Source organism: Ceratotherium simum, chromosome 31 (assembly GCF_057802395.1).
Source record: "Ceratotherium simum simum isolate JZ-2026a chromosome 31, ASM5780239v1, whole genome shotgun sequence".
Lineage (NCBI taxonomy): Eukaryota > Metazoa > Chordata > Mammalia > Perissodactyla > Rhinocerotidae > Ceratotherium > Ceratotherium simum.
The window spans coordinates 8,196,845-8,223,204 of NC_141930.1; the positions used below are offsets into that span (position 1 = coordinate 8,196,845).

At 39.8% G+C, this 26,360-nt stretch overlaps 1 protein-coding gene across 1 annotated transcript in view; it reads right to left on the reverse strand.

Annotated features, from left to right (window-relative positions):
• The window catches only part of STMN2 (stathmin 2), a 51,984-nt gene extending 26,366 nt beyond the window's left edge, over positions 1 to 25,618 (reverse strand). Inside the window, exon 1 of the mRNA XM_004427136.3 lies at positions 25,485 to 25,618. Within this exon, the coding sequence (XP_004427193.1) occupies positions 25,485 to 25,503 (19 nt within the window). The 5' untranslated portion in view covers positions 25,504 to 25,618. The remainder of the gene's footprint in view (positions 1 to 25,484) is intronic.
• Between the last annotated feature and the right edge of the window lie 742 nt (positions 25,619 to 26,360).

Consider the following 26,360-nt stretch of genomic DNA (forward strand, 5'->3'; position numbering starts at 1 on the left):
TTTGCTATCTCATAGAATAGTAACAGATTAAGGCTGTAGAAGAACATGAATTTTTACCGAAGAGAACACTCCTCAACATCTGTCCTCAGTTTCTTGGAAGTGAAATTCAATAATTTTCAGTAAGACCATGCACTAATTATGCTTGATAAGCTAATGAAGAGAGGGGGGCAGAAAGCTTGTCAGGGACCAGCAACAACACTTAGAGCCCTAAGTGTAGCGTATAACCACGACTGATAAAAATATTTCTTCTTTCTCTCCTAGGTGGTCTGAGCACAAAACCCAGTTGATCTCCATGGGTGATTTCTTTAATAGCATCCTAACTTTGATTATTTTTTATCAGGAGCTATGGCTCTACATGGCTGACTCTACCCAGGAGCAGCCATTGCATAGATTCTCCTTGATATAGCTGCTTGGAATCCTAGGAAGTCTTTAAAACCAGTTGCAACCACAGCCCAAGCAAATTCTGATTGTTTCCCTGCAGCAAACCCCCGAGAAGAAGGGTTTCCTCTCTACTTATGCAGTTACCCCAAACTTTCCCCAGGTGGCAGTGCCCTTCCCAATAGTCTCCTCTCATCTAGAGCCCTCCCACAATTTGGATCCCAATTCAGATCCTCCCTTCCCAGTGTTTCTCTCTCTTGGGGTGCTACCCACATTGATCTCTTACTGCCCTTCCTTGGCTGTACTACACAATCTTGATTATATATTGTTATACTTGATTATATACTGTTTAGGGTCATTCACTACTGGTTTTTGATGTGTAATTTGTGTTTACTAAACTATAAGCTCTTTGAACGTAAGTATTACATCTCACTCATCTATGAAATAACTCACGGCATAGTTTTGGATGGAACAGAAAGTAGTCGTTCAATAAATAGTTCTGGCCATCTTGCTCATTGATTTTAAATCAATTTCCCATTAGCAAGTATCTATGATCACCACCTATGGGCAGAAGTTTCTCTGAGGCATTATGGAATTACAAAGAGAGATAATAGTGTTCCTATTCTCAAGGAGTTTTCAAGCCAGGGAAGTGGACTATATGGGTATAAAAATCGATAGAAACACATGCAAAATAGGGTAGGTGTCAAAGGGAGGCACAGATGATTTGTACTAGAAATTCAGAGGAACCCCAAACCCCTGGGGTGGTGGGCGGGGTGGTCAGGAATAGCTTTGCAGTTAGGGCTGCCAGATTTAGCAAATAAAAATACAGGACACTTAGTTAAGTTGTAATCCAAATATTGCACGGGACATACTAAAAATCATTCCTTACTTTTCCGAAATTCAAATTTAACTGAGTGTCTTGTATTTTATATGGCAACCAGAGCAAATGGGCCTGGATAGTAAAGACTGAGTAGTGTTTAGGAAAGCAAGGAAGAGAGAAGGTATATTTGTTATGTTGACATGGAAATGGGGTTCTAAAGAGACCATATGGAAGACTTTCATGGGTAGGGCAGTGAATTCACGTAGGATTGAAAACTCAGCTCCAAGGATCCTCATTCATTTCATGGTCTTTATGAATGACGTTCTCTGTGCTCCAGGGGACAGCATTTTCATAGACTACATGACAATGGCATTTTCAGGAGTTGTGTCCTGATGGTAAGGCTTCCTGGGGGGCTCAATTTTGCTCTAAGATTTTGTGTAAGATGTTTTGAACTTTTGCTCACGTAAAAGGGTTGTGAACTTTTGCTCACGTAAAAGGGTTGTGACTTAAAACATGATGTTTACATTAAAACAAACATTGATATATTTTATACAAGAATGTCAGAATATCATGAATTTTAAACATGTAAACTTAGACGAAATTTAAGCTTGAGACTTTAGCTTTGAGTCCACCCTTAGGAATATTTTTCGTAAGAAAGTTTGAGAAGCACAGAGGTGGCAATGGGTTGGTTAGCTGTAAGTCTTGGTTTGCCTGCACAGTTCTGGTTTAAGTTCATTAATAATATCCCCTTTCACTGTCAAAAGTTTGGCCACTACAATCATCCTAGCAATAGGAACCACTGAACATTTTGAAGGGAGGGGGAGGTTCCCTGATAAAAGCCTTCTTAGATTTATTTGGCCATTTTATGCAGGAAAGACCTGTCACTAGGAGACACACTGAAATAACTGAATTAGTTCAACAGGCAATGGGGTATGGCTTTGGAAAATGGTAGTGCAAAGACAAAAAAAAGGGAAGATGCAGGAGACTTTATGAAGGAAGAATTAATATGAAATAACGACTGAATTTGTAGCCAAAGGCAGAGGGAAGAGAGTGAGGGATCCTGTAATCCCCAGCAAATGCGAAGGCTATTAGAAATAAGCTATTAAGATTTCACTGCTGATATTTCATACTTTGAATTGACAATCATTTTCTTCATTGGCTTTTGGAAATCAGCATATATTCATCTTTTCACTACACCCCAACACCAAGCAGAGTTGTATGCATGTTTGTAAGGATGTGGGAAGTGATAGGTAATTCCATACAATCTTTTTCATAGTTGGTTGCATTTGCTATTAACTATTAATGTTTGCAACCAAGTGCATTTCTCTAGTGAATTCATTTAAAATTCAACCCACATGATGTATAATGATTCTGTAGCAATATCCACTTAACCTAATGATGTATGAGCACTAAGTGTTTTTCCATTCTTCCAAAGGGCTGCAATGAACTATGAATAATGGTAATAGCTGCTTGTTTGTTGAGCACAAACAATGTACCAGGCATGGTGCTAAGATATTTGCATGCATTTTCTCATTTAACCATCTCAACAATGATGTGAGAGAGGTACTATAATTAGTTCAGATTTACAGATAACATCAAAAGACTCAGAGAAGTGGAGTAACTTGCTCAATGGGCGGTTGATCATGAAGTGTGGAGTTTAGTTGGAATGTAGGTCTATCTGACTCCATGTGCTTTCCTCTTAATGCTATTCACTTCCCCAACAATTTGCTCAGATGTGTTATACATACCTTCACTCTCTACATATTGTTTCTAACAAAAAAATGTATATTATTACTTATCTTTGGAATAAAGAGTCCAAGACATTTTTCCTCTTCTCTTTTTCCTTTGGCATTTGTTCTCTAATTAATTCCCACATGAGTTATTGACTACATGGCTATAGGTAAGTATAGAGGTTTATAGAAAGAAAGTGTAACTTTTTTTTTTTTTGACTTGTGGATTTTGCTTGGTGCAGAGATGGCTGGAAAACTCAGGAAGAGCTTCTCGAAAGGAACTCAGTAGGTATATTCTTATTATATGACTAAATATATCCTTACACATTCATATCACAGTTAACGAGGTAAATAGGGAGAGTGGTAATCAACTTGGTATTTTAGGAAAAAACTTTGCATCAGTTATTTGACTATTTTAAGAATGATATATTTTGGCAGGCAATTACTTGAATTTTCCCTATTTTTTTTTCTTTTTCGCGTGTGTGTGTGTAAATCTGGGGGGGTGTTTTTTTTTTCTTTGAGGAACAAAGAGTCGTTGAGGAGAACAATACAATCGGTACTAGAGATTTAATAATCAGATTAGATCTTGGGATAGGTTAAAATAGCAGAGAGATTTTGTTTACTTGGTAAAATATGAAATAGACACATATATAATTATTTCTCCCATTCTTTTTTTTTTTAATTTTTTGTTTATTGCAGTAACACTGGTTTATAACATTGTAAAAATTTCAGGCGTACATCATTGTACTTCTATGTCTGCATAGATTACATCATGTTCACCACCAAAATACTAATTGTTCTTCTAAATATATATTATAAACTCTAAGCCCTTGGCTCACACTTTCCAATACATCTTAATTTTATACATAGTATGTTTCAAAAAGAAAATAATGTATATTATTCATGACAATATACCCCATTATTTTTGAAAGGTTCAAATAATTAAAAATAAGTGGTTTTAAAATTTTCAATTTTCTACTTCACTTGGCTTGTGTGGGAATGAACATCAATATGAGTTCTCATACTTATCATTTTGTTGTTATTTGATTTGGAATCGATAGTATCATAAAAATACCTTCTGTTTATTCATTCTAGAAAGAATTTTATTTGACTCCTCGGTTTTGGCTAATGCCGACTATAAAGAAGTAGTAATATGTTTTAGACTTCCTGTTAACATGTGAAAGACGGTAAGGAATGCTCTGGAAATGTCATTAATATATGACTTTGGGAGAAAACATCTCAGTCTCTGAGTGGGCTACTCGTCTGTGTCCCGAGACATCAGTGTTCTTAGTGACGACAGTAACAGTCATTCAGAGGACTGGAAGGCTGACCATGGACTTGTGCTCGGATGGCTCAGCTGAAGAATGCCCAAGATCTGTTAGCATGTTCTGTCTCCTCCTTGCTTTCTCATGTTTTCCCTGAGCTCATATTAGTCTAGCAGGAGGTTTTCTTGGCAAGTCCCAAAATACTCAATTTGGATTCAACCTAAATTTCTTCTTTTGAAAGGTCTTTGGGCAGCAAGTAAAGGATAAAATCAGCTGATATACATAAAGCAGGATATGGGTCCCTTGTGCTTGATTTTGTAGCCATCAGATTTGCATTGGTTTCTTAGAGATTTCGTTGAAAAAATTTCTTTAGTTGAAGCTTACTAATTTATATAAACATTGACTAAAAGCGCCTCTTCCTTAGGAAAAAAAAGTCTATCATTTCCAGGTAGAAGCGTCTGTAGGACCTGGCAAATTGGGGTGATGGCTGTGACTTTGTCGGCAGTCCTCACTGCTGGTGCCAGGATTTAAGTGGACAGCAGAAAATGGGAGAAACAGGGTACTTTATTAATTGGTTCTAAAAAGACCCGAGACTTACACTCACAATTGTTTACAAATTGATAAACCCACAGTTTATCACTGCTCTAATTCTATCCTCTACTCTCTTTTTCTCTCATTTTCTAAGTCTTAACATAGATGAGAATCAGTTACCTTTTAGCTATTTTTAGGGTGCCTTCTTTTTGCATGTCATAGATAAGCTCCTGATTTTAACCACACTGTATGTTATTGTGTGTGTGTGTGTGTATATATATTGTGTTTGGTAGTTTAATTGCTTTTGACCTCTTGCCCAAGGTCAGATTATTTTCTAAAAATCAAATCTATCATCCCATTTAGAAATACTTTTGGGAGCTCCATCATTATGATTTTCTTCTTGAAAGATGAAATAGACTAAGATGATTTTATTAAAATACTTGCATACTATATTGGCTTGAATTTGGACCTTAAAAAAACTTTGGTTGAGGAGTATGTAATTGACGATTCAACATTTAAATGAAAAATAAATCTAAGATTTTTAAAGATCTATTTTAACATCCCAGAAGATCACTGATATGAGGTAATGCTCTGGATATTTCTGTTATGATGATGTAATGCTAATTGGTTTAGTATAAAAATGGATTCAGTCTACATTCATTCTACCCTCCTCTCCCCCTGCAAGAATTATGGTCTCCTAAGCTCTTATGACCAGGGAGGTTTTGAAAGATTAATATTTTGATCAGCTGAAGCAGCACTCTTTTTCTGTAGGAATAGATATCAAGTCAAATAAAGGGACATTTAAGAAGGTCAAAGCTGTACAACCCATCATTGAGTTTTACAGGAACATATGAGGCTCTTAAATTTCAATTTAATTGATTCTTGGCAAAGCAATTGTGACAAGGAAAAGAAATTGGATGACATGAATCAGTCCTCGTGATCGAAATTGTAATAAGAGCAGTAAATTGTACCAACCGAGGTCCTCACCTTACTCTTTATTCCAGTTAACGCTCTTGTTGAGTTTAATGTGAGTTCCACTATATCATGCAGGGTCTTGTCTTTTTTTTCTTTCCCCCTGATGAAAGAAATTCTTACAGTCCTACATGGAGACCAAACTACACTGGTTTATAGGAGTAATGGAAGCACTTTATTCTGCTTATGTTTCAAGACGTTATCATCAAGCTAATTTGGAGCACCAAGGGATATTTATCTCTTAGGCCCTCAACACTACCAGGTAGTAGTAATAAGCCTAAGATGATAGCTAGATTGGTTAGGACTTAAATGAGACAAAGCCAGGGTGAAAAAATGGACTCTGTTCATCTGCCTGGGTGGAGTTCTCAAGAAAGAATGACTATTCCTTTCCATCTCCTGAGCTAGATGCAACTGTCATTTGAGGCTTTCATGACGTTCTCTGAATTGTCTCCAAAATGGCTGAATGTGGCACCCAAGTGATTTGACTCTCTCCCCATTACTTTTTAATTTTTTGGCTGAAGAGTAGAAAAATACTTTGCACTCATTCTTAATTCAGCAAAACATCACAAGTCACTTCCTATGCAGAATGATGATTGCATTTGTGAGGTCAATTTGTAGAATAAAAAAAATGTTAGGTCATCAATGATAGGAACGTTAGTTTCCTTGTTCACTTTGTTGTAATGTGTGGCTTTTCTCCAGAAAATAAGCCGCAGATTCTACTTTACATGGATTTTAGAATTAAGTGTGACTATCACTCGTGTCTTTGTATTGAATAAAGTGGTATATAAGACAACATATACAGTGAATTATCTATTATGTTCTCAGGGAAAGCAGAAACTTTCAGAAACGGAAAATGCAAGACTTTCATCACAAGGGCAAAATAAAAACCTGTAATAGAAGATTCAGATGACTTTGTCTCAGTTAATGGGCCAGTTGACTTCCCCTTGAATTGACCAGTGCTTTAGGTACTGAGGGTACAGGCTTAATGAGCTCAAAGGGAATCCTGTCTATCATCACGAGGCATGGTTGTCTGTCTTCACATAATGGAATATACTAAATTATGTAGAACACCGAGAAGAAACAAAGTCAGATGAAGCAGGGACTCGGCAGCAATTTGTACGACAAGCTCTATCAGTTATATCTTAATTTAATCCCTCTACCAATCTGAAAATTTCCTAAAAGTTCAAAGCATATTTCCCGAAGAGTTTGGACGTAAACCTCTACTTCCTTGGAATGGTGTAAAGCTTCTACGCATTTGAAGACCTCTATATTATTGTTTTAGTTCTGAGTGTGTCTTACAAAATCCATACTGCTTATGGATTTTGCAGTATGGGCCTGATATAATAGTTAACTGGCATCAACTGTGAATAAAGGTATTTTAACTTGCATTATTTCCAAATAACATTTATTAAGATTCCACTGCATAGAATCCTTATCTGGGTACTATACAAATTGTACTTAGAGCAGTCTCCCTTAATGTTTTCTTAGGAAATGAATGGTACATAAATAATTAACAGAAGATAACTATTTCAGGCAAAAGCCACAAAAGCCTCATGTAGGAGCCAGCATTTTGCTTGCTTCCAAAAACCTAAGGAGAATTCCAGAGTCTCATTCAATGAAGCTTTGTAAAATGCACAGTATGTTACATTTATTCAATAGTGCCCTAAAAATTGGATTTTCAAAACACATTCATTAGAGTTTTGCTTTAATCATCCATTCAAAAACTGTGCATTAAATGCTTAAGTAACAGATGTAATGAACAAAAACTCTGCAGTCAGGTATTTTTTCCCCTGAATGTAAACAAGTCCCGTAACTTTGCTAGTCATACTGAAGTAATATGTCCTACAGTCACTTTGTGTCAAAGAGAACAGAATGAACAAACATATATTTTAAAAATAGGATATATAAATATTGTCAAGGTTTAGAACTACCTGATATTAAAAAAATGATAGCAGTGATGTTATTTTTGAGCATCTCTGGGAGTATGTGAGAGTAATGGAGCCTTTGAGATGAGGGTGAAGTATCTTAATGTTACAGCTTCCACGGCATGATTATCTTCAGCATGCATTTTCGAGGCCGCAAAAGAGCATGAAGAAATCCTTCAGGTTCATCTAGATATGCCATGAAAATTGCTTTTTCGTTTTGGAAATCAAATGCTACTTCCTCAAGCTTTGCCATGTAAAGACTCATTTTCTGAAATAGGATTCATCAGAGCACACACCAGAACTCTAATTAGTATAATTTTCTGCAAGGAATGAAATGCAATATACAAAGCAACTAAGCAATGTGTCTGAAGCTTCTGAATTCTGCAGTCGGTTTATTGTCATAACTGCTACAAACAGGATTCAAGTCTAAAAGACAACTTAGCCCAGGATACGTTTTCTGAATTTTCTTTTTTTCACATGCTTTTTGTTTCTGCTGGATATTTGGAAATAAAAGCTCTTCTAAGAAATGGTAATTTTCGGTGGCATAAAGGTTTTACATGCTCATGCTATGACAAATGTAATTTTGTTAAGTTATTATTCTTTCCATGCCAAAATATCATTTTGCCTTTTTTTTGTAATAAAGCAAATGGCTATAGAGAAGATAAAGAGATTGAAAATTGGGCTTTGATTTACTTGAAATAAACAATTCCATAGCACAAAAATCCCAGAAAGATTTAAAAAGTAACTATTACTCTTGCAGGTAGATTTCACAATACACTTAACCTATAAGATACAAATAAGAATGCCTGAGAGGTCAGGAGAGTTTGTTCAGACTTTGAGGAAATATATTACAAAGGTTTTCAGTTTGTTTTGGTTACTGCATTTTGTTTTTTCTACTTTTATGAAACCTGGTTGACTTGCATTGTTGCACTATTTCTCAAAAAGAGTTACTTTAAGTTCATCAATATAGATATGTTTAGATTATTAGTAAGTTTTCATTTTGTCTAATGTGATTGAATCACTAGCCATAGCATCTTAGAACTGGAAGGAAGAGTAGAAATAATCGAAATCATCTAATGATACTCTCATTTTATAGATGAAGACTCTAATAACCTTTATTTCTTTGAAGGCCTTCCCCCACTCTGGGGGTAGAAGTTGGTGAGGTGGTGGCAGTGGCAGGGACAGACTGGGAAACAGAAATGGGAAAGGGTGTGTAGTGAATGGAAGTGACGGTAGGCTTAAAAAAATCACTATCGGGCCGGCCGCGTGGCTTAGCGGTTAAGTGTGCGTGCTCTGCTGCTGGCGGCCCGGGTTCGGATCCCGGGCGCGCACCGACGCACCGCTTCTCGGGCCATGCTGAGGCTGCGTCCCACATACAGCAACTAGAAGGATGTGCAGCTATGACATACAACTATCTACTGGGGCTTTGGGGGAAAAATAAATAAATAAAAAAATTATTTAAAAAAATCACTGTCTTTCTTTGATATTTGACTCTTTCTCCTGTTTCTAAATCTTGTTGTACATTTTTGATGTTGGTTAATATAAAGCAATTTATTTTGCATTATGATAGGGTTTTTTTTTTTCCCCTTCCTGAGACCTGGGAAATCTTTAATCCCCTCTTCCAGAGTGCCTGGGAGTGGCCTTTCAAAGCGGGTCACGTATTTTAGTCCCTCTTGGGAAGCAGATTCCTCTGCCTGTGAAGACTGGTGCCTCAGGTACGGATGCAAAGTTCTTGGGGTGCATCCAGAACGTGATACTTGTCGCTGCTTCTGCTGACCAGTGCAATGTATGTGTGCTCTGTAGTATTTCCAGAACTCCATTTACAAAATGTTCATTAAGAACGGCATTTCCCTTTTATTTTACAAAATCATGGAATGTGTTGAGATGCTTTAAGTGAAACTATGCTCTTGGAGAGTAGCACGGTCTGAATTCCATATTTCAGGTAGGAAAATAAGTCTTCGGTGGTGACTGGATTATATGATCATCAAAGTCTTTTCAGAACTTTAGATTTTTTATTTTAAGACCTTGAGCACGTCATTTAATCTCTCTGAACCTCTTTTCTCATTGATAGTTGGTATCTCCAAGCTCTGGAATTCTACGATTCTACAAATTTAGCAAATTTTGTCTTTAAATGGAATAACGTTCCCATTACAGCCAGATTCACCATTTTGTGTTTTCTGGAGTAAGGGCTTTCTTTACCTACCTTCTTTTAAATAAATTACTTTAAGGCATTACATTTTTACAGAAAAGGAAAAATTACGCTTCATATTTCTGCTTTGCAAATTGTTTCCTTTTTCTGAATACTGGTATTTCATAATAAATATTTATATAATAGACACAAAATATTCTCATATATAATGTGCTTCATAAAGCAACTCATGTTTTGAATTTCAAATTGTCAAAACTATTTGGGCAAATTGAACTTTTCCACATACCGCATGTAAGATCTATTTTGGCTTTGAATATATTTTTTCCCACTGTTAGGCAGAACAGGTGATGTGTAAAATATAAGCTGTCTGGATGCCATCTGGAGTTTGTTCTTGATGGGAGAAGGATTACATTTTGGCATAACTGGCTGAATGGGATTGGAATAACCTACGCATTTTATTTGTGGCAGCAAATAATATACGACTTGGTCATAAACATTTCCAATAAAAAACTGAAGGCAAAAATGGAATCAAGTATTTAATCTCCACAGATAAATATGAATTGGAATTTGGCATAATAAGTTGCTGATATTATTAAAAAAACACAGCTTGGTAATATATAATACTTAAAGGCACAATGTTGGCTTTCCTTTATGTTCTGTTTTCTCTGGATTTATTCAGCTTAAATATTATTCATAAAAAGTGGACTTGTGGTTTAGAATATTGCTCACAATTTCAAAAAGTTTGCCAAGTAATAATAGGTAGAGTAAGACAGAGGATCTGTGTACTAGGATGTGGTGACAATTCAGAAATGTCTCCAATGTTTGTGACTCATGCAATTCCATAAGGCTGGGTTTGTATTTCCCTAAAAACAGTAGTAAATCAAACAATGGTTTTCATTTCAAGGGCCTTTGATTTTTTTCTCTTCTCAAAGACACAGTCATTTTGCTGTTTTTTTTTTTTCCACATAGGTTAGTCCTTAGTCCTCTACTGTTTTGTTTGCTGCCAATTGTTTGTTCTCAACTATATTTAAATGTTTTGAGGATGAGGGAAGGTGTCTCATTTAATGTTTTCAGTGTTTACCCCCCACGTAGGAGCATGTGTGGTAGGTGTTCTATAAAAGCTTATCCATTGGTTGCTGAGCAGAGGGGGGCTGTCCATCAGCTGCAGATACCTGCTCAATCTGTCAGTGCCCAGCTGGCTTCCCCACTGAGGCTAGGTATAGAGTGGGGGTTAAGAACCCAGATGTTGAAGCCAGATTGGGCTCAACTCTTTTCTCCACTAGATTGACTAGCTTCATTTTATGCTACAGATTGGTACTTCTGTGTGCTTTGAAGTGGCCGGCTTTTCTCACTTATCTCTTAGCCCTTATCCCACAGCTGTAGCTATGTCGATAGTTTCAAATGTCACTAGTTAGTGGCACAACTATAATTGCTTGATTCCCCGGCAAAATTTAAGAAAGCCCTCCCACCTCTATCCTTCATAAGGTCAACTTCACAACAGCAGGTATCAACTCTCTCTAGTCAAGGAGGAAAAAGAGGCAGGTGACCGTTTCCCCTGCATTCATTTATATGTTCTGCTACTTTTTTTTGGCCACGATGCTGACTAACGATGAGTTAACGCTACCAGCGGGTAATGGAAAGAATTGAATAGGAGCTGAAGACCTGTGCTGTAGCTCAGGACCCATTCAGCCCTAGACGATTCATTACACCTTCTGAGCATGAGTTTACTTATCCACAAAACAAGGACAGGATATTGTTGTAAGGATCGAATTAAATAATGGATTAAGAAACTGAAGTGTTGTCTTGATATAAGATATTGTTAGTAAAGATTAATCGTCTCCAAATTTATCTTTGTTCAAGTGACTTTTTGAAGTTTGGATGGGCTTGGCTACAGCCAAGTGTTGTGGCGCCTTGCTTCTTATAATTCTGCAGACTTCTCCTACTTCACCCTTATCTCCTCCAATCACCAAGCACAATCAGAGCCCCTACTACGTCCAAGGGAGACTGTACGTATAGTGGTCAACCAAGTGGGCTCTGGGGTCAGACTGATTTGTTTCAAATCCCGGCCTTACCACCTCTTGGCTATGGATGACTTTACCTTCCTCCCCTTCTCACCTGTGAAAATGGGGATGATAATTATCCTCGGCAGATGCTTGGCACAGTAGCAGTACTCAACACAGTAAGTACTCAATACCTGTTAGCCAATAGCATTATTACTGCCAGCCACAAAGGTGCTGTAGGGGAGACAAAGTAAGTGAAACATGGTTCTGGCCTGGAAGAAGAACTCAGTATAGCTGCATATAAGATAAAGAAATGTCTGTAGCAAAACAACAAGTAAAAACAGCTCATGATGAGAAAGCTGGAGAGCAGTGGGGAATGCGCTAGATTTGAAACCCAGCTCTGCCCTGGACCACCTTTGTGACTGGGAGCAAGTCACTTAACTTCCCTTGGCTTCTCCTCCCCATTCTTGGCAAGTGGGGATGTTGAAACCTGTCTCAGGGTTGCCATAAGAATTAAATGGGAAAAAGAGTGTAGTGACACGTGACATGTAAATGGCTCGGCATAGGAGGGGAACAATAAATGACGGGGGGAGGATAACAGAACGGTGCTCCAAGATGGTATACGGCTAATTCCCAAGTTTATTGTTAGACAATAAACCTGTAAGAGTTCACAGGAAGGAAAAGTCAAGGAAGCTAGAATGTGAGGTTGACCTGGAAACCTGCTGGTATTGGTTTCAAGGAGAGCAAACCCTTTCTCAGAAGTAATCCTATTTGACTTAGCTGACTATCCCCACCTTATGTATTCATCATTCACTTCTAAAATTTATCAAAAGTGACAAAACGTGTAGTTTTCTGGATAGAATAACTTCATGGCTATTTGTTATTTGTCAGGAGTGGCATCTTCCCTTTGCAATGAGTTTAAGTGGGTAGGCCTTCATTCTTTTTGGCTCTGCCAGCAGGACAGTGTCCCCTCCCCAGTGACATTTCTCTGCATTTCTTCTCTTGGGTGACTTGTCGTATAGCTTGCTGCAATTCATAGCCAATGCAGGCCACAACTGTATACACCGTTTTTTTTTTTTTTTAATTTTACTTTAAGAAAAATTTCAACAAATGGAATCCAATTCTTTCCAAGTTGCTTAATTCAATATTTCTTCAATGTTAGTCCTGAAATTAGAAAAAGTTTTCATCCTAAATACTGAATTTCATTTTCTTTTATTTGTTCTACTGCTAAACTTTTTTTTAAGTCAAGTTTTTGATTGATAGAAGAGATGTAGTTCTTCTCTCTCTACCTTTGTTGCTTGGCTGGATATTTTAGAACCTAGTTAGATTTTTTAAAGTGAGAAAATGTCTATATTTTCTTTACAGCTGAACTCTCCTACCCAGTACAATGTATTATGACCCTGTGAGGATTTAAAATGCTTTCATATAAAGATCCTTCTTTGTCATTATTCCACATTTATGAGAAAGTAGGAGTTTACTTTATCATCTGTATTTTATGGCCTATAAATGTGAAAAAAATATTGAGTATTTTTATATGTAGATTGTTATTATAATCAATTGTATCTAATATGAAAAAGGACTATACTAACCTTGTAAATGTAAGCACATATTTCTATTAACATGTCTGCAGTTATATCATAAATATAATTCCTAGTTTATTTACCATACACTTATATAAACTGATATTTTGGAGGCAAAGTAAAATAGTTAAAATGCTCTTTTATATTGGTGTCAATTATCCTCCCCTCAGTCTTGTAAAGTCAGATGCCAGATGAATGCTGATTTGATTTCCCAGGATATGTTTATTATTCTAGTAATTACATTCTGTTAACATCTTATAGATTTTTATTGAGTTGTACCTAAAACACTATTGATTGAAAAAGTGTTACTTTCGTGAATGACAGGGAAATGAATACTAAACTCGAAGTATCCATATCCCTTTCCCCACCACAGTCATATAAGCGAAATTATGTTTGTTCTGTTTGGCTCTGGTATCTTTGCTGTGCTTATCTACTAATGGATGGAGAGGAGGAAGGCTAGATTGATCCAGATAAGAAAGTTCCTGGAGTTATCCTTGAAAGAAAAGATCTAGCGGAAGGAAGGGTGAGGAGAGCAGGAGTGCCAGGTAGGGAGAGACTGGAGAAGCAAGGAGGGGAGATTGTGATGTGGGATTTGGATGAAATTGATGGTTAATAAGATTTTCAGAACGAGAGATTGTGTGTGTGTGTGTGTGTGTGTTTGTGTTACGTGATATAATTCCCCCTTTCCTGCTCTTCAAGAGACTTCAGTGTAGACTTCTACATTGTAATGCTTCTGGAATCAGTTTTTATTTCTACTGAATGCGACATTTGATGTTGATGAGTCTTAATGGGTGGGCAAGAAGGGTCAGTTTTATTGAAGTTATATACGTATTTGAAGTGGGTGAGATATAAAATATGACAGGGAAATATGACATGAGAAGTAAATGCAAGAGAAATGTACTTTTAATTCTGGCATTACCCAGAATGCATTTGTCTTAGAGATATACTGTACTGGCAGCTGTGTCATAAACATGATATCAGCTCTCCTTTTATCACAAAGAATTATTGAGTAGTGATCACTTCCTAAATTCCAAGTAATTTCTAGTAGGTTTGTTATTGCATGTAGAAATTCACAAAGTATAAGAATTTTGATGCTTACTTTAAATTATTATTTTTATTTAGTATTTTCATAATTTATTTAGAGGGTCAGGGAAGAAGATAATATTTTTTACTATAAAGTGCTTAACAGTCAATTGCTTACTTAATTCTCTTGACAAGCAAGTGATTTAGATGGCATTATTTTCCCCATTTCCTAACTGAGAAAATTGTGGTATAGAAATGATAATTTGCCTAAGGATTATCAGATAGTGAATAGAGGAGCAGGGTTCAAAATCATGTCCATCTAACACCCAGCCCTGCTCTAATCTGCTAGAGCTCTCTTAACATGTAACAGTAACATTTCCTGACCTGAGCATTTTTGGGGGGACACTTAGAGTACTGCTTTTAATTTTGCTAGGATTGTGCATTCTTTTGAGTTCCACACCAGGTTGCTTTTTCTTATCACACAGAGCTTTCCCCTTTTGTTTTTAATGTTTGGACGCACCTGTAAGCTAAGCCTTCTACACACTTGAACGTTTGGGCTGGGGCTGCTTTGTCTAAGGTGGGCTTGTACAGTTGCTCAGGGCGGCAGACGCAGGGTAGAGAATGTCAAGGTGGTGGCAACAGAGGGGAAACATAGAACCAGAAGGAAGACTTGTACTGAGTTTTACATCTGGCTTGTCAACCCTCTCATTCTCTGCGTCTATTTGCTGAGGCACCCTGGCTTTGCCCAGCAATCCTCTCAGCTTGGTGGCTGTCGTCTTGGCCTTAAAGGTTGGGTTGGGGAAAAGTTGGGTGGAGACTGACTGTAAGAAAACGTCGGGTGAGTTAGTTGCGTCTTCTCAGCCAACGTTCATTTAGGAAGAAGAAGAATCTTAAATATCTAAATGGGGCTGGTCAGGTGAGACCTAAGCACAAGCCCTTCAAAATGTCAGACACTGTTGTCTGAGGAATTCACGCAACATTTTTTTTTGAGGAAGATTGGCTCTGAGCTAACATCTGTTGCCGATCGTCCTCCTTTTGCTGAGGAAGATTGGCCCTGGGCTAACATCCATGCATCTTCCTCTATTTTGTATGTGGCACGCCACCACAGCATGGCTTGATGAGTGGTGCATAATTCTGTGCCCGGGATTCGAACCTGTGAACCCTGGGCCACCAAAGCCGAGCGTGTGAACTTAACCACTACGCCACCGGGCCGGCCCCTCAAGCAACATTTTATTTCAATTTTTTATTATTTAGGAAGTGTTTTTCAAAAAGCAAATGACTTATTTCTGACTGTGCTCCTTGTTCCCTCTTTACTCATTCTAAATGCATGTGCACTGGTATTTTCATGAATAAAATATCCAGTTATTATACATAATGACAATTTAAAAATGCAACCCCTTGCATTCATATAGTACTTGACAGATACTAATCACCTCACATTTGTTTCCTTGATTCTGAGAACGACCCTCTGATACGGACAAGGCAGTATTTCGCCATTTTACAGATGCTGAATTAGAGGCCCAGAGAGGAAAAGCGACCTGACCAAGGTGGGTTAGTAAGAGATCAAGACTAGAACTCAGAGCCTCAGCATCCTGCTCCTGGGCTCTGCCCTCAGTGCAGCATCAGCAGCGTGTGGAGTGGGGCAGAGCTGCTGGGGCTCAGCCTCTCTGGCCTCTTGAGACCACATTGCAGAGCCGGTCAGAGGAGGGGACTCACACTGGAGGGCCGCTCTGCTCGGGTGCGCTGCCCCAGGTACCCCACTGCTCACCGGTGTAACGTTTAATCCAAGTGGTTCCGGACTAGCAGCATCAGTACCACCTGGGAGGTTGTTAGAAATGCAAATTCACGGGGCCCATCTCGGATCCACAGAACTAGGACCTCTGGGGGTGGGATCTGAGGTTCCTAATCGCTGCTGATGCTTCGTGAAGTTTGAGAAACATTTAAACTAAAGGAGTCCCCGCTGGATTGGCTGATGGAGGAGATTAGTTAAAGATGGAAACTTTGCAGCTTTTGGGTGGATCTCAGAACTTTCTAATTGATGTTCTTAGTACATCATTATGTGCTGCCCCGTAATATTGCAGGGTCGCGTAATAAAGTTGTTAAAACAGTCAAGACTTCCATTTATAGTTATAAATTAGTATTATTGATAGTCAATTTTTTTGTATGTACAGGGTCTTGTTTTCTTCAAAAGACTAAATTCTCCAAGGGAGAGGACTATGTTTATTTATATTCTCCCAATACCTAGCATAGGCTTCAGAATAGAGTTGGTACTTGAATCTATTTTACTTTAGTTAATGCCATTAACTATTAATGACTTTAGACTGCAGGCAAATAAATGCCTAGTGTCTATCTTTCCCTACTTGTACATATTTGATTACAGGACAGTTGAGTAAGTGCCAAACTTCAGTAGTTTTATTTTTTATTATATATGTTATATTACTATAGTCATATCTAAAATATATTAAATATATATATCTTTATTAGACCTGTTTTCTGGCCCTGGCTCTGAAGCTCACCACATGTGAACTTGACTGAGTAAATTCTTTGAGCTTAAATTTACTCATTTTTAAACAGAGTAACAAGTATACTGTGCCCATCTCATAGGGATTATATGAAGATTAAAAAGGATGGAGTGGGTGAATATTTTTGAAGAACTACAAGGTCCCATATAGATAGATCATGCTATCTAATTTATCTTTTGAACATTTTTATATCTTCTATGTTTGTCTGCTTTTTTTTTTGACTATAAAAGGAAAAAGTAGGTCTGAAGTAGAATGAAAAGATGATTTTTAAAGTGATAGGAGTCTTGGATCAGGTAATCTGTGCATCAAAAGACTAGAATTGACTCTGGTAATTTTTCATGTGTTTGAACAATGTAGGAGAAGGACGCTAACTGTCACTTTTCAGATAAAACTTAAGACTTAAGTAACAACAATAGGTATTAGTGTTGGGAATAAAAACAAACTATGCAGGGGAAAAGACAACTGTGTTCTGAAGCAGGGTGCCAGGGAGGCTGCAGGAACTCGTGCTTCAGTTCAACTGCCCCAGGTGGTTGGTGCCTCCCTGCCTAGAAGTGAAAAGAAGCGACATCCCGATGAGATTCTCTGGTCTCAGTTCTGCAACAGTCAATATATCATAAGTTGAGCTTTATCATGTGAGATGGTTTCTATTCACTAGGAAGCCCAGATGGAAAGACTATCCTCAGGGTTACTGTGAGCAGTTTGTTGAATGGAAATTAAACTTTATGGTTGTAGTTCATAGGAAAAAAAAAAATCTTCCAAAAGAGGGAGCAGAATGCTAATAAAAAATTAAACTCTAAATGCTCTCTTGTACAAGTGTTTGTGGGACTGGATTTCGATAAATTCCATCCATTTCTTTTTATCCTGATGTAAGATCGACAGATTCAGATTACTGATGATCAACTGTCATACTAAGTACTTGTGTAATGGATGATGTACAGACTCTGACATCCAAAGTACAATCATTCCAGAAGGATAACTGCTAAATTAGCTCTTACAGGCATTGCTTTACTATTTTGGCTAAAAAAAAAAAATCAGTTCCAGACAATATTATTTTTAATGTACTATGCAAGAAATGTAATTATCTATTTCTGGTCACAAAAACAAATTTTTGGAATCCTGTAATTTTTCAAGTATTAAATATTTTAATCTGGACGTCAACAAAATTACAAGTGAGAAAAATCTTAAAACATTGGTTACAGTTTTATAGTATAATGTGTGGCTTCTTCTCTTAAGTACGATTTCTGGAGAAGCTATATTTCCAGATGACTAGCAAAATGATTGCTGAAATGCATTAATTAACCTTTACATTCACATAAAAGTGTTTTGTGAGAGCAAATGTACACAAAATGTTATCTTTAATCATGACTAATAAAAATGGGTTATATAAACACAGGTTTTACTACTGCAAATGTCTCCTTGATAAGTGAGGGGATCTGATTCCCTTATTAAAAGATAATTAAAAATGGTTCACAAGAGATTCAGAGACTTCCCACGGATTTCTCCTGCCCGCCTGCTTTTGAGGTAACAAGATGAAGAGAGTTTTGCAGAACCATCTAATGATTATATTAAATGTGGATGCCTGGGATGGATATCTCTGTTAGTTCTAGATTTATAAGACAAAATGTTTATATTAAATATCTAGGGTCTACAGAAGGAGTTAAGGATGCATTTTGAAATGTGCTAACCAGGTTGATACTGATAATCCCTGCTGTTGGCTGAGCCTTCAGAGACCCACGAGTTCCATACATTACAGCCCCCAAGGTCTCATAGCTCTCTTTCCTCAAAAGCCTAAATCATGGCAATTATTTTAATAAGCCCCACGTTAGCTATTAACACTAGTCATCAATTTGAAAGTATTTCCTCTTCAAGGTGAGTCTGTGCACAGAAAGGATGAGACCATCTGGCATGTTAAACAAAATGGCTGTATTACTGGTTTCACCTCCATGTGGGAACCTCTGACAGGGAGCAGATGTAAGCAGCCGGTACTGGTTAAAGGCCTAGATTCTGGAGCCAGAGGGCCTGTGCCTAAATTCTGGATCTGACTGTGTGACCTTGGGTAAGTCACTCCACCTCTCTGTGTCTCAGTTTCCTCATCTGTAATAGTACCTATTCTCAGGATTATTGGGTGATTAATACAGCCAATCTGTGTAAAGTGCTTAGTGCCTAGCATGTTATATATGCTAAATAAGGGTTAAGTCAATAAATAAATCACTTCTTACTGATGCTCTGAAATTTATGTCTATGCCAGAAAAATGATTCTTGAAGGAAAGCAACATCACAGGAAAATTGTTGATTGAAGGGCCAGTCAAAAAGATTTTTAGCTCAGTCTCTAAGGTCCTCAAGCTTAGATTTTTGTTATCTCCAGATGAGGTATACACACACGCAGCCACAACAGACTGCTAGGATTAAACCTTTAAAACACACATGACTTTTATAATGCTGTCCTGGCATGTCTTCTTTTTTTCAAATGTACCACAAGTTGCAAAAATGGAAAGTTTCCTAGCTTTTGAGAGACCCTGAAATGAATAGCTAAAAACAACAGGAACAAAGGAACAGATAACCTTGAGGCTTAATCCAGCTTCATGTTGAATAACAGTATATCCTACTAACTCCGTGGCCAGTTGTATTTGGGACCGTGTTTTTAGTGCCCTATTTGGGAAACGGTAAATTTCTAATTTGAGATATTTCAGGCATAGTATCATTTTTGCCGGATAGCATTTCCAGAAATATTGTAATGTTTGCGTGGTCAACCACCCAATGCATGGGAAGACTGACATATAATATTTTTCATGATATCCCTTGAAGACCCATTTTTTTTCCCTCTAGTTTGACTTTCTTAGAAAGTTAGTATCAAATAGTGGAGGTCCTTTATTGGCTTAAGTAAGCAGAAAACACAAGCATAATCTGTTTTAAAATACACAATCATACTCAATAAACGATTAATAATTTTCTCATGTGATATCCAGGAAGAAATACTCTGTTAGGATAATTTGGTAAGTAATAAACATGGGATATATTGAGAGACAATTTTAGTGCTGTTCAGTCCTCTGTCTTAATTTCTTCAGATGTGGAGTATTTGCATGAATTAGCTGTATGGTGAGTGAGATTACAGACTTTTGCGCATTATTCCACAACTCAAAGGTTCTGAGTTGAACTTTTTGTTCTGCACATTGTTTTGTAAATAACAGTAATCTAGCAATATTGATTGATCACCCCACAAGCCACATTTTTTACACACACACACACACACACCCAGAGCCAAATCCTTACTTTCCACATTTCTCTTGAAGGTCTTCTGCTGAGTCCTGCAATATGAATATATTTTTAAAAATTCAATTAAGAGAGAGTGATGGCACACAACACATAACTCCCAGAGGAATAAAATCCCTAAGTTTATGAGTTTGGAAGTGAAATATTTTGCAAAGATTGCCATGGATTTGAAAATGTTAAGACATAACACCAGAGCTCATGGTGGGAGGTACATGTATATCACAGTTTTATATTTCTAAAACTGATGTGGCTGCTGGTAAGAATCAGCATCATCTTGGAGCTCGTTAGGAATGCAGAACGTCTGGCCTCAATCAGACCTACTGTATCAGAATTTGCATTTTAACGAAAATCACAGGTAATTCATATGCACATTAAAGTTTGAGGAACACAGTCATATGAAACTATTAAACATTTTACAGATGGATTATAGTTACAGGAACTATAAGAGAAAAAGAATTCCTTACCAATGCAAACATGAAAAAAATCCACTTTTGATGATCCTACAAATTAGTTTATACTTGTTTTTTGGCAGCCCTCCTCAGTATCACATTGTATCTACCTGTTTTACCTACTAGCCTGCAAGCTCCCTGAAGGCGGACACTGACATTCAGGTGTGTCCCCAGCATCAGGGACATTTTAAATAAATGAATAAGTAAACAATGTCTTTGTTTAATTTATTCCTTTATTTAAACATTAAAACATTCTGTTCCTAAATAATTTTGCTATTACTACTGACCATTTTCTACTATTTATCCACTACAAATACCCAAAAGTAATATAAATGGTGTTATAACAATGTAATGAAACTATAAAGTAAAATCATAAAAGAATAATTAACCAGGGCCTACATCTACTTCCAGATTATGATCACTCATTTCATACCATCTCCTTGAAAACGTGCACAAATCCTTTTCATCCATTAGGGTAAAGCATGGCATTAACTTATCGAATAAGCAATTGAATGTTCCAAATTAAAAAAAAAAAAGATTTTATTAAATAGCTGGTATTTGCAACTGGGTTTAAAAAATCCATCTTCTCCTGCTTTAGAGGACTTGACTGCCCTCTGGTGGAGTGAAAAGTTAATGCCGACTCCAAGGTTTCCCAATTGAGAGAACTAGGGAAGAGAACCAGCCTCCGTTCTGGAAGCATCTGGGTCATCGGCTAATCTGGTATTTTCTTGTTGTCTGGCAAATTTCTTGTACTTTTCATATAAGGTCACAGATCCTGTGACAGCAGAATAATGTGTGTTTTTCCAAAACCAAAAAGGAGACTGTGTGAGCTGGACTTAGATAGCAGCTTGGAGTGACCACGCCCAAAGCAGGTAGCCACCTGCTCCGAGGCCAGCTTCCTGCAGCCTTGTGTGAGCAGTGAGCTCCTGGGGTGGAGAGGGGCGTACGTCAGTCCTTTTAAGTTGGAGTGAAAAACAACGGTGATCGATAAATCAGCAATTTTCCTAAAGATGCTCTGGATTCATCAATGACAAAAATCTTCAATTAAATATGTAATTGATTCCTCTTACATTTCATTTTTAATTGTGAAGATTTAACTTAAAATTCTACTTGATAGCAACTACTAGATATTCACGGAATTAAGTTAACTATTTTGATCCTGAATTATGGGGAGGAAAACTATTTTATTGTGTGAATCGGCTTTATTGCACTCTGAGAGAACATTTCTTGAATCTGAGTGAAATCTAGCCTCTTGGAGCATTTTTATCACTGAGAACCAGCTATTTGATGGAAGACACGCTGTGACAAATAATAAAAGGTTTATTCCACAATCCAGCCACTAATAATTAAAAAAAACCTGCAAAGTAAGTAAAACCGTTTTTAATGCAACAAATAAAATCTTGCTAAAAATGTTAATGACGAAGGGCAGAGGCAATTGCTCTAACAATAAAAATACTCCCCTCTCCCTTAGAATAATTTACCACAAATCTGTGTCACATCACAAAACCGGTGTTAATTTTGACTAAACAAAGTTCTAGATTTTAATATTACAAACTATCCAATCTTAATTATTCATCAGTTTAAAATATATTTTCTTTCAGGGAATTTTAACATGCATAGACAACTACCACCAGGTGTATTAATTTATATCATCATACTAGCTACCTGCTTTGGGCTACACTGGGTCACATAATGCTTACTGCAGGCTCCGCTTGAGACTGGTATGAACCATTCATATAAGATTGAGTGATAAGCTAATACTATTTCTCTTTCAATTTTATTCTGAAATCCTGACCAAATCTTCTTCTTTTCATTTCTAGTTATTTATATATCCATTTAGAATGTGCCCACTTCATTAGAGAAGATAATGGAGAATATTATATGCACCCAGTACAACCATGCTGAATACAATAATTGTTTAATGACTCAAGAAAAAGCACTGCCCTGCTGATTAATTGATTATGCTTTGCAACTGGAATGATTTCAAAATCCATTATTTTAATATCGCAGAGGTTGTGCTTCCTTTCATGATTTGCAAATGCAGCTTACTCATGGCAGAGAGGATGCCTGCATCTGTCCTGTTTGGGGTGGGATTTTTATTAATGGGATGGTGGCTACCATTTCACGATCCGTGTTTCTGTGCAGAACTGAGACTGTATTAAGAATCAGCAATTGGAAGAATAGTTTAAAATAAACAGTTAAAATTTTATGCATAACCTATATTTACATATTTATAGATATAACCTCATGGTATCCACGGCGAAGATCATACCATCTCAATTATATATGTATCTTTTCACCATTGCAGCCACAAACGATTCTCTGCGGAGAATTTTCCAGCAATCTTTGGCACACAAGCCCTTCCCTTAGCAAGCACCTGCACATATATCCGACTCACACGAACATACATAATCCCAACAGGAACCGAAAATATATTTGCTTTATAACGTAAAATGAACCACCGCAGAAAGAAGTCTTTTTGGGGGAGAAGGGGAGGGAGGAGTAGAATCCTTAATCAAATGCAATCATTCAAACCTTTTGAACAAATAGGGCCACTGAGTCATGAAATAATAATAATGATTTGAAATACAAACAATAATACTGATGATGACGATGAGTTTGTAGCCGCCCTCCTGCAGCAGAAACCTCTCGGTGCGGCTGCAGAGCGCAGGGCGAGATCGCCCCCATCCCCCCTTCTCAGAACCCTCCGGACTTGCGGGTGAAGCGCGAATTGCGGGAAGCGAGGGTAGCTCAGGGCTCTGCGCAGAACCCCGTCTCCCGGGCTGCAGCCGCGGGGCCGAGCGCCCAGCCCGGGGAGGGCAGCGCAGGGCGCGGCGCGGGGCTCTGCAGGGCTGGCTGCGTTCCACGCGCCGGCTCGCCACGTGCGCCCCCACCCGGCCAGCGGCGGTCGGGTCTGGGCCCCAGCTGGGAGGGGTGGGGCCGGACCACGCCTCGCTGCAGGAGCGAGGGTCCCTCCGTGGGAGACCATCCCAGGGGTCTCCATCCGGGGAAAGCATGGAGAACAGAGCGTGGGCGGGGGGCTGCGGCGGGGGGCAAATAGCCCCGAGCTCCGCGGGCTGTGGGAGGGCGAGAAGAGAAACCCGGCCCCGCACCCCCGGGAAGGGGTCACCTCTGCGGTGTCGCGGCCCGCTGGGGTGGGGCCGCGCCTTTGTGTGGCCGGGCGGGGCTGGAGCCAGCCTTCTGCAGAGCCGCTCACTGGGCTGGGAGGGGCTCGGCGCCCGGCTGGGCGCCACGGCGCGTGTCTGCGCAACATCGAGGGGTGCCAGGGCCGTTCTGGACTGCGGGGCTGGAAAACGGGGCGCTAGCACTGCAGACCGCTCAGCGGCCCCTCCCCCTTTCCTCGCCAAGTCCCAGACCCAGCTCCGCGGGAGGGTGCGGCAGGGCGGAGCTGTCCAGAGCGAGCCCTTTCGGGGCTTTTCCCCTTCTCCGCATCCCGCATCGTGTCCTGGGGGAGGGGTGTTGCCAGCCCCCAAGGGACCTCGGGCCCCTCCCTGCCGGCCCACCCCGGGCCACTGAGCGCCGATCCTTGGGGCACCTGAGGGCCAAGAGCGGTTGGGGATGGAGGCCTTGGATCCGAAATCTCATGAACCCATGAAAATTGCGGGTATTTGGCCCAGTCTGACCTACGACACGGATATTTCACGTAGCTCAATTTAAGACCTTGACCTCTTTTGTATCTGTATTATTATACATACACATATCCGGGTTCCAGAAGCTGTTTCCCAGATGAGTTCCTAGAAGCCTTTATCTGTGCCTATGTCGAATCACTCTATGTAATGTGGTTTTGAAAAGAAAAATCTTAACCCACTTTTCCCCCGCTCTCTGTAAAACAGAACAATGAGCCAGGGTGGGGAAGGCGGGGGCAGTGGTCAGGTCTCTCTCGGTGGCCGGGGCTGGGAGTCAGGAGCGCAAAGCGGGGGCGTGACGCCGCTGGCCCCCCAGGGCTGGGCTCCGGGGTGTCGCGCTGCGCTCCCCACCCGGCCGCCTTTGGGCTGCGACGCCGCACCCGGCTGGGGGAAGGGGCGCGGGCGCGGCTCCGCACAGGGTGGGGCCGCCCGCATTGGGCGCCCGGCGCCGCAGGTGCCTCCCCCCGGGACCGCTCGTCCTCACACAAAGAAACCCCACCCCAGCGCCTGCGAAACTGCTGTCCCTCACCCCTCCCCGCCGCGCGCTCCCCCGCCCCTGCAGCTGCCCACCCGCGCCCTCCTGCCCTCCCGACTTCCTCTCTCCTTCCCCTCCCTCTTCCTAAAACAAAGGCGTATAGCCCCCCTCCCTTACTTCCCCGCACCGCGCCCCAGGACTAGCGGTTTCTCCGACGAGACAATACCATAAAATTTGCCCTGTTCTCCACCCGCCCTCCTCCCTCGTCTCCACCCATCTTTCAAACAGCCTAGATGGGACCGCTTTGACTTTGCATTTTTCTTTTTCCTTTCTTCCACTCCCCTGCCTCTTCCCCATTTTCTTTCTTTAACTAGAGAGGAAATAAAGGACGTTACAAAGCACTTTCCAAAATGTCCCTTAATCCCCTTTAAGGCAAACAGTTACGGTAACCCCCTCCCCCCACGATTGAGCCCTAATTTTAAATACGGAAATAGAATAAATTCCCTACCCATAGGAGGGCAACTTACCTGCTTCTACCTTCTAAAAGAAATTCTTAGCTTTAAATTTCCAAGGACCTTCTCTTTGCCCTCCCCAAATCCCCAGAGCTGCCTCCGTCCTCCTGGTGCTCGTATTACCATTAACGTCTTTTTCTCTCTAAAATATCTCCGATTGCCTTCCAAGCTCTAAGAGAGAAGCTGAGAGGTGGGCTCCAGGTCGAGCCGAGGGAGAACGAGGCGCGATGCCTTACCCATTGCTGTTTTAGCCATTGTAGGGATGTGCGGATGCTGAGCGGTGGCGAAGGCGAAGGGTCCAGCTACAGCAGCGGAGAGAGCGAGAGAGAAGACTGAATAAGGCACTGAGTCTGCAGAGTGGGACCGTGCGAGAGAAAGAGCAAGAGGCAGGAGCCCATGAATAATTATCACTCAGAAGCTCAAGCAGATTGGCTCCCCAGGTCCCCTGACATGACTCCCGCAGAGTCAGAATCTCCAAGCATTAAATATTGATCGGCCAATGGTGCTGGAGTACAAAGTACCAGAATGCAGTTTGAAATGGAAATCAGTCCTTCCCTGGCAGCTCCCCCCGTTTTGGGGGCCTGATAGTACGGTCCAAGTAGAGTGGAGACTTAGCCCAGAAGCCTCTTAGGAGCTAAGATCTGGGCTGTGCCTACCTGCGAGCCAGCAGGCTTGCCTTAGTTCACACATGTTTCATTGCACAAATAGACATAAAAAAGGAAAGGGATTCAGAGGCCTGAGAAGTCTTCACAACGTGCTGACTGTTGGAAACATCTGTTTATAAGCTGTATTTAGTTCATGTTTTCTCTTTCACCTTTGGCCATATCTTTGGTAAATTCTAGTCTCCCAGGGTGACCCCATGTCTGGCTATGGTGGCATCTCAGAGCAGAACTGCATTATTGTCCTGTGTCTCCCAGCACAGCTGGATTCACATGTCTCTGGACTCTTGAGGATTTCTCAGCAGAGCAAGGCCTGATGTTTGCTACTCTTGGCACAAAAAGAAGGGGCTGCCTGGGCTGCTTGGGAATAGGGACAAGTAGTTAGGGTCCACCTAAGGACCTTGTGGAAGAGGATGAGAGTTCTGTGCCTCTGTCCTACCTGCCCTCTGGTAA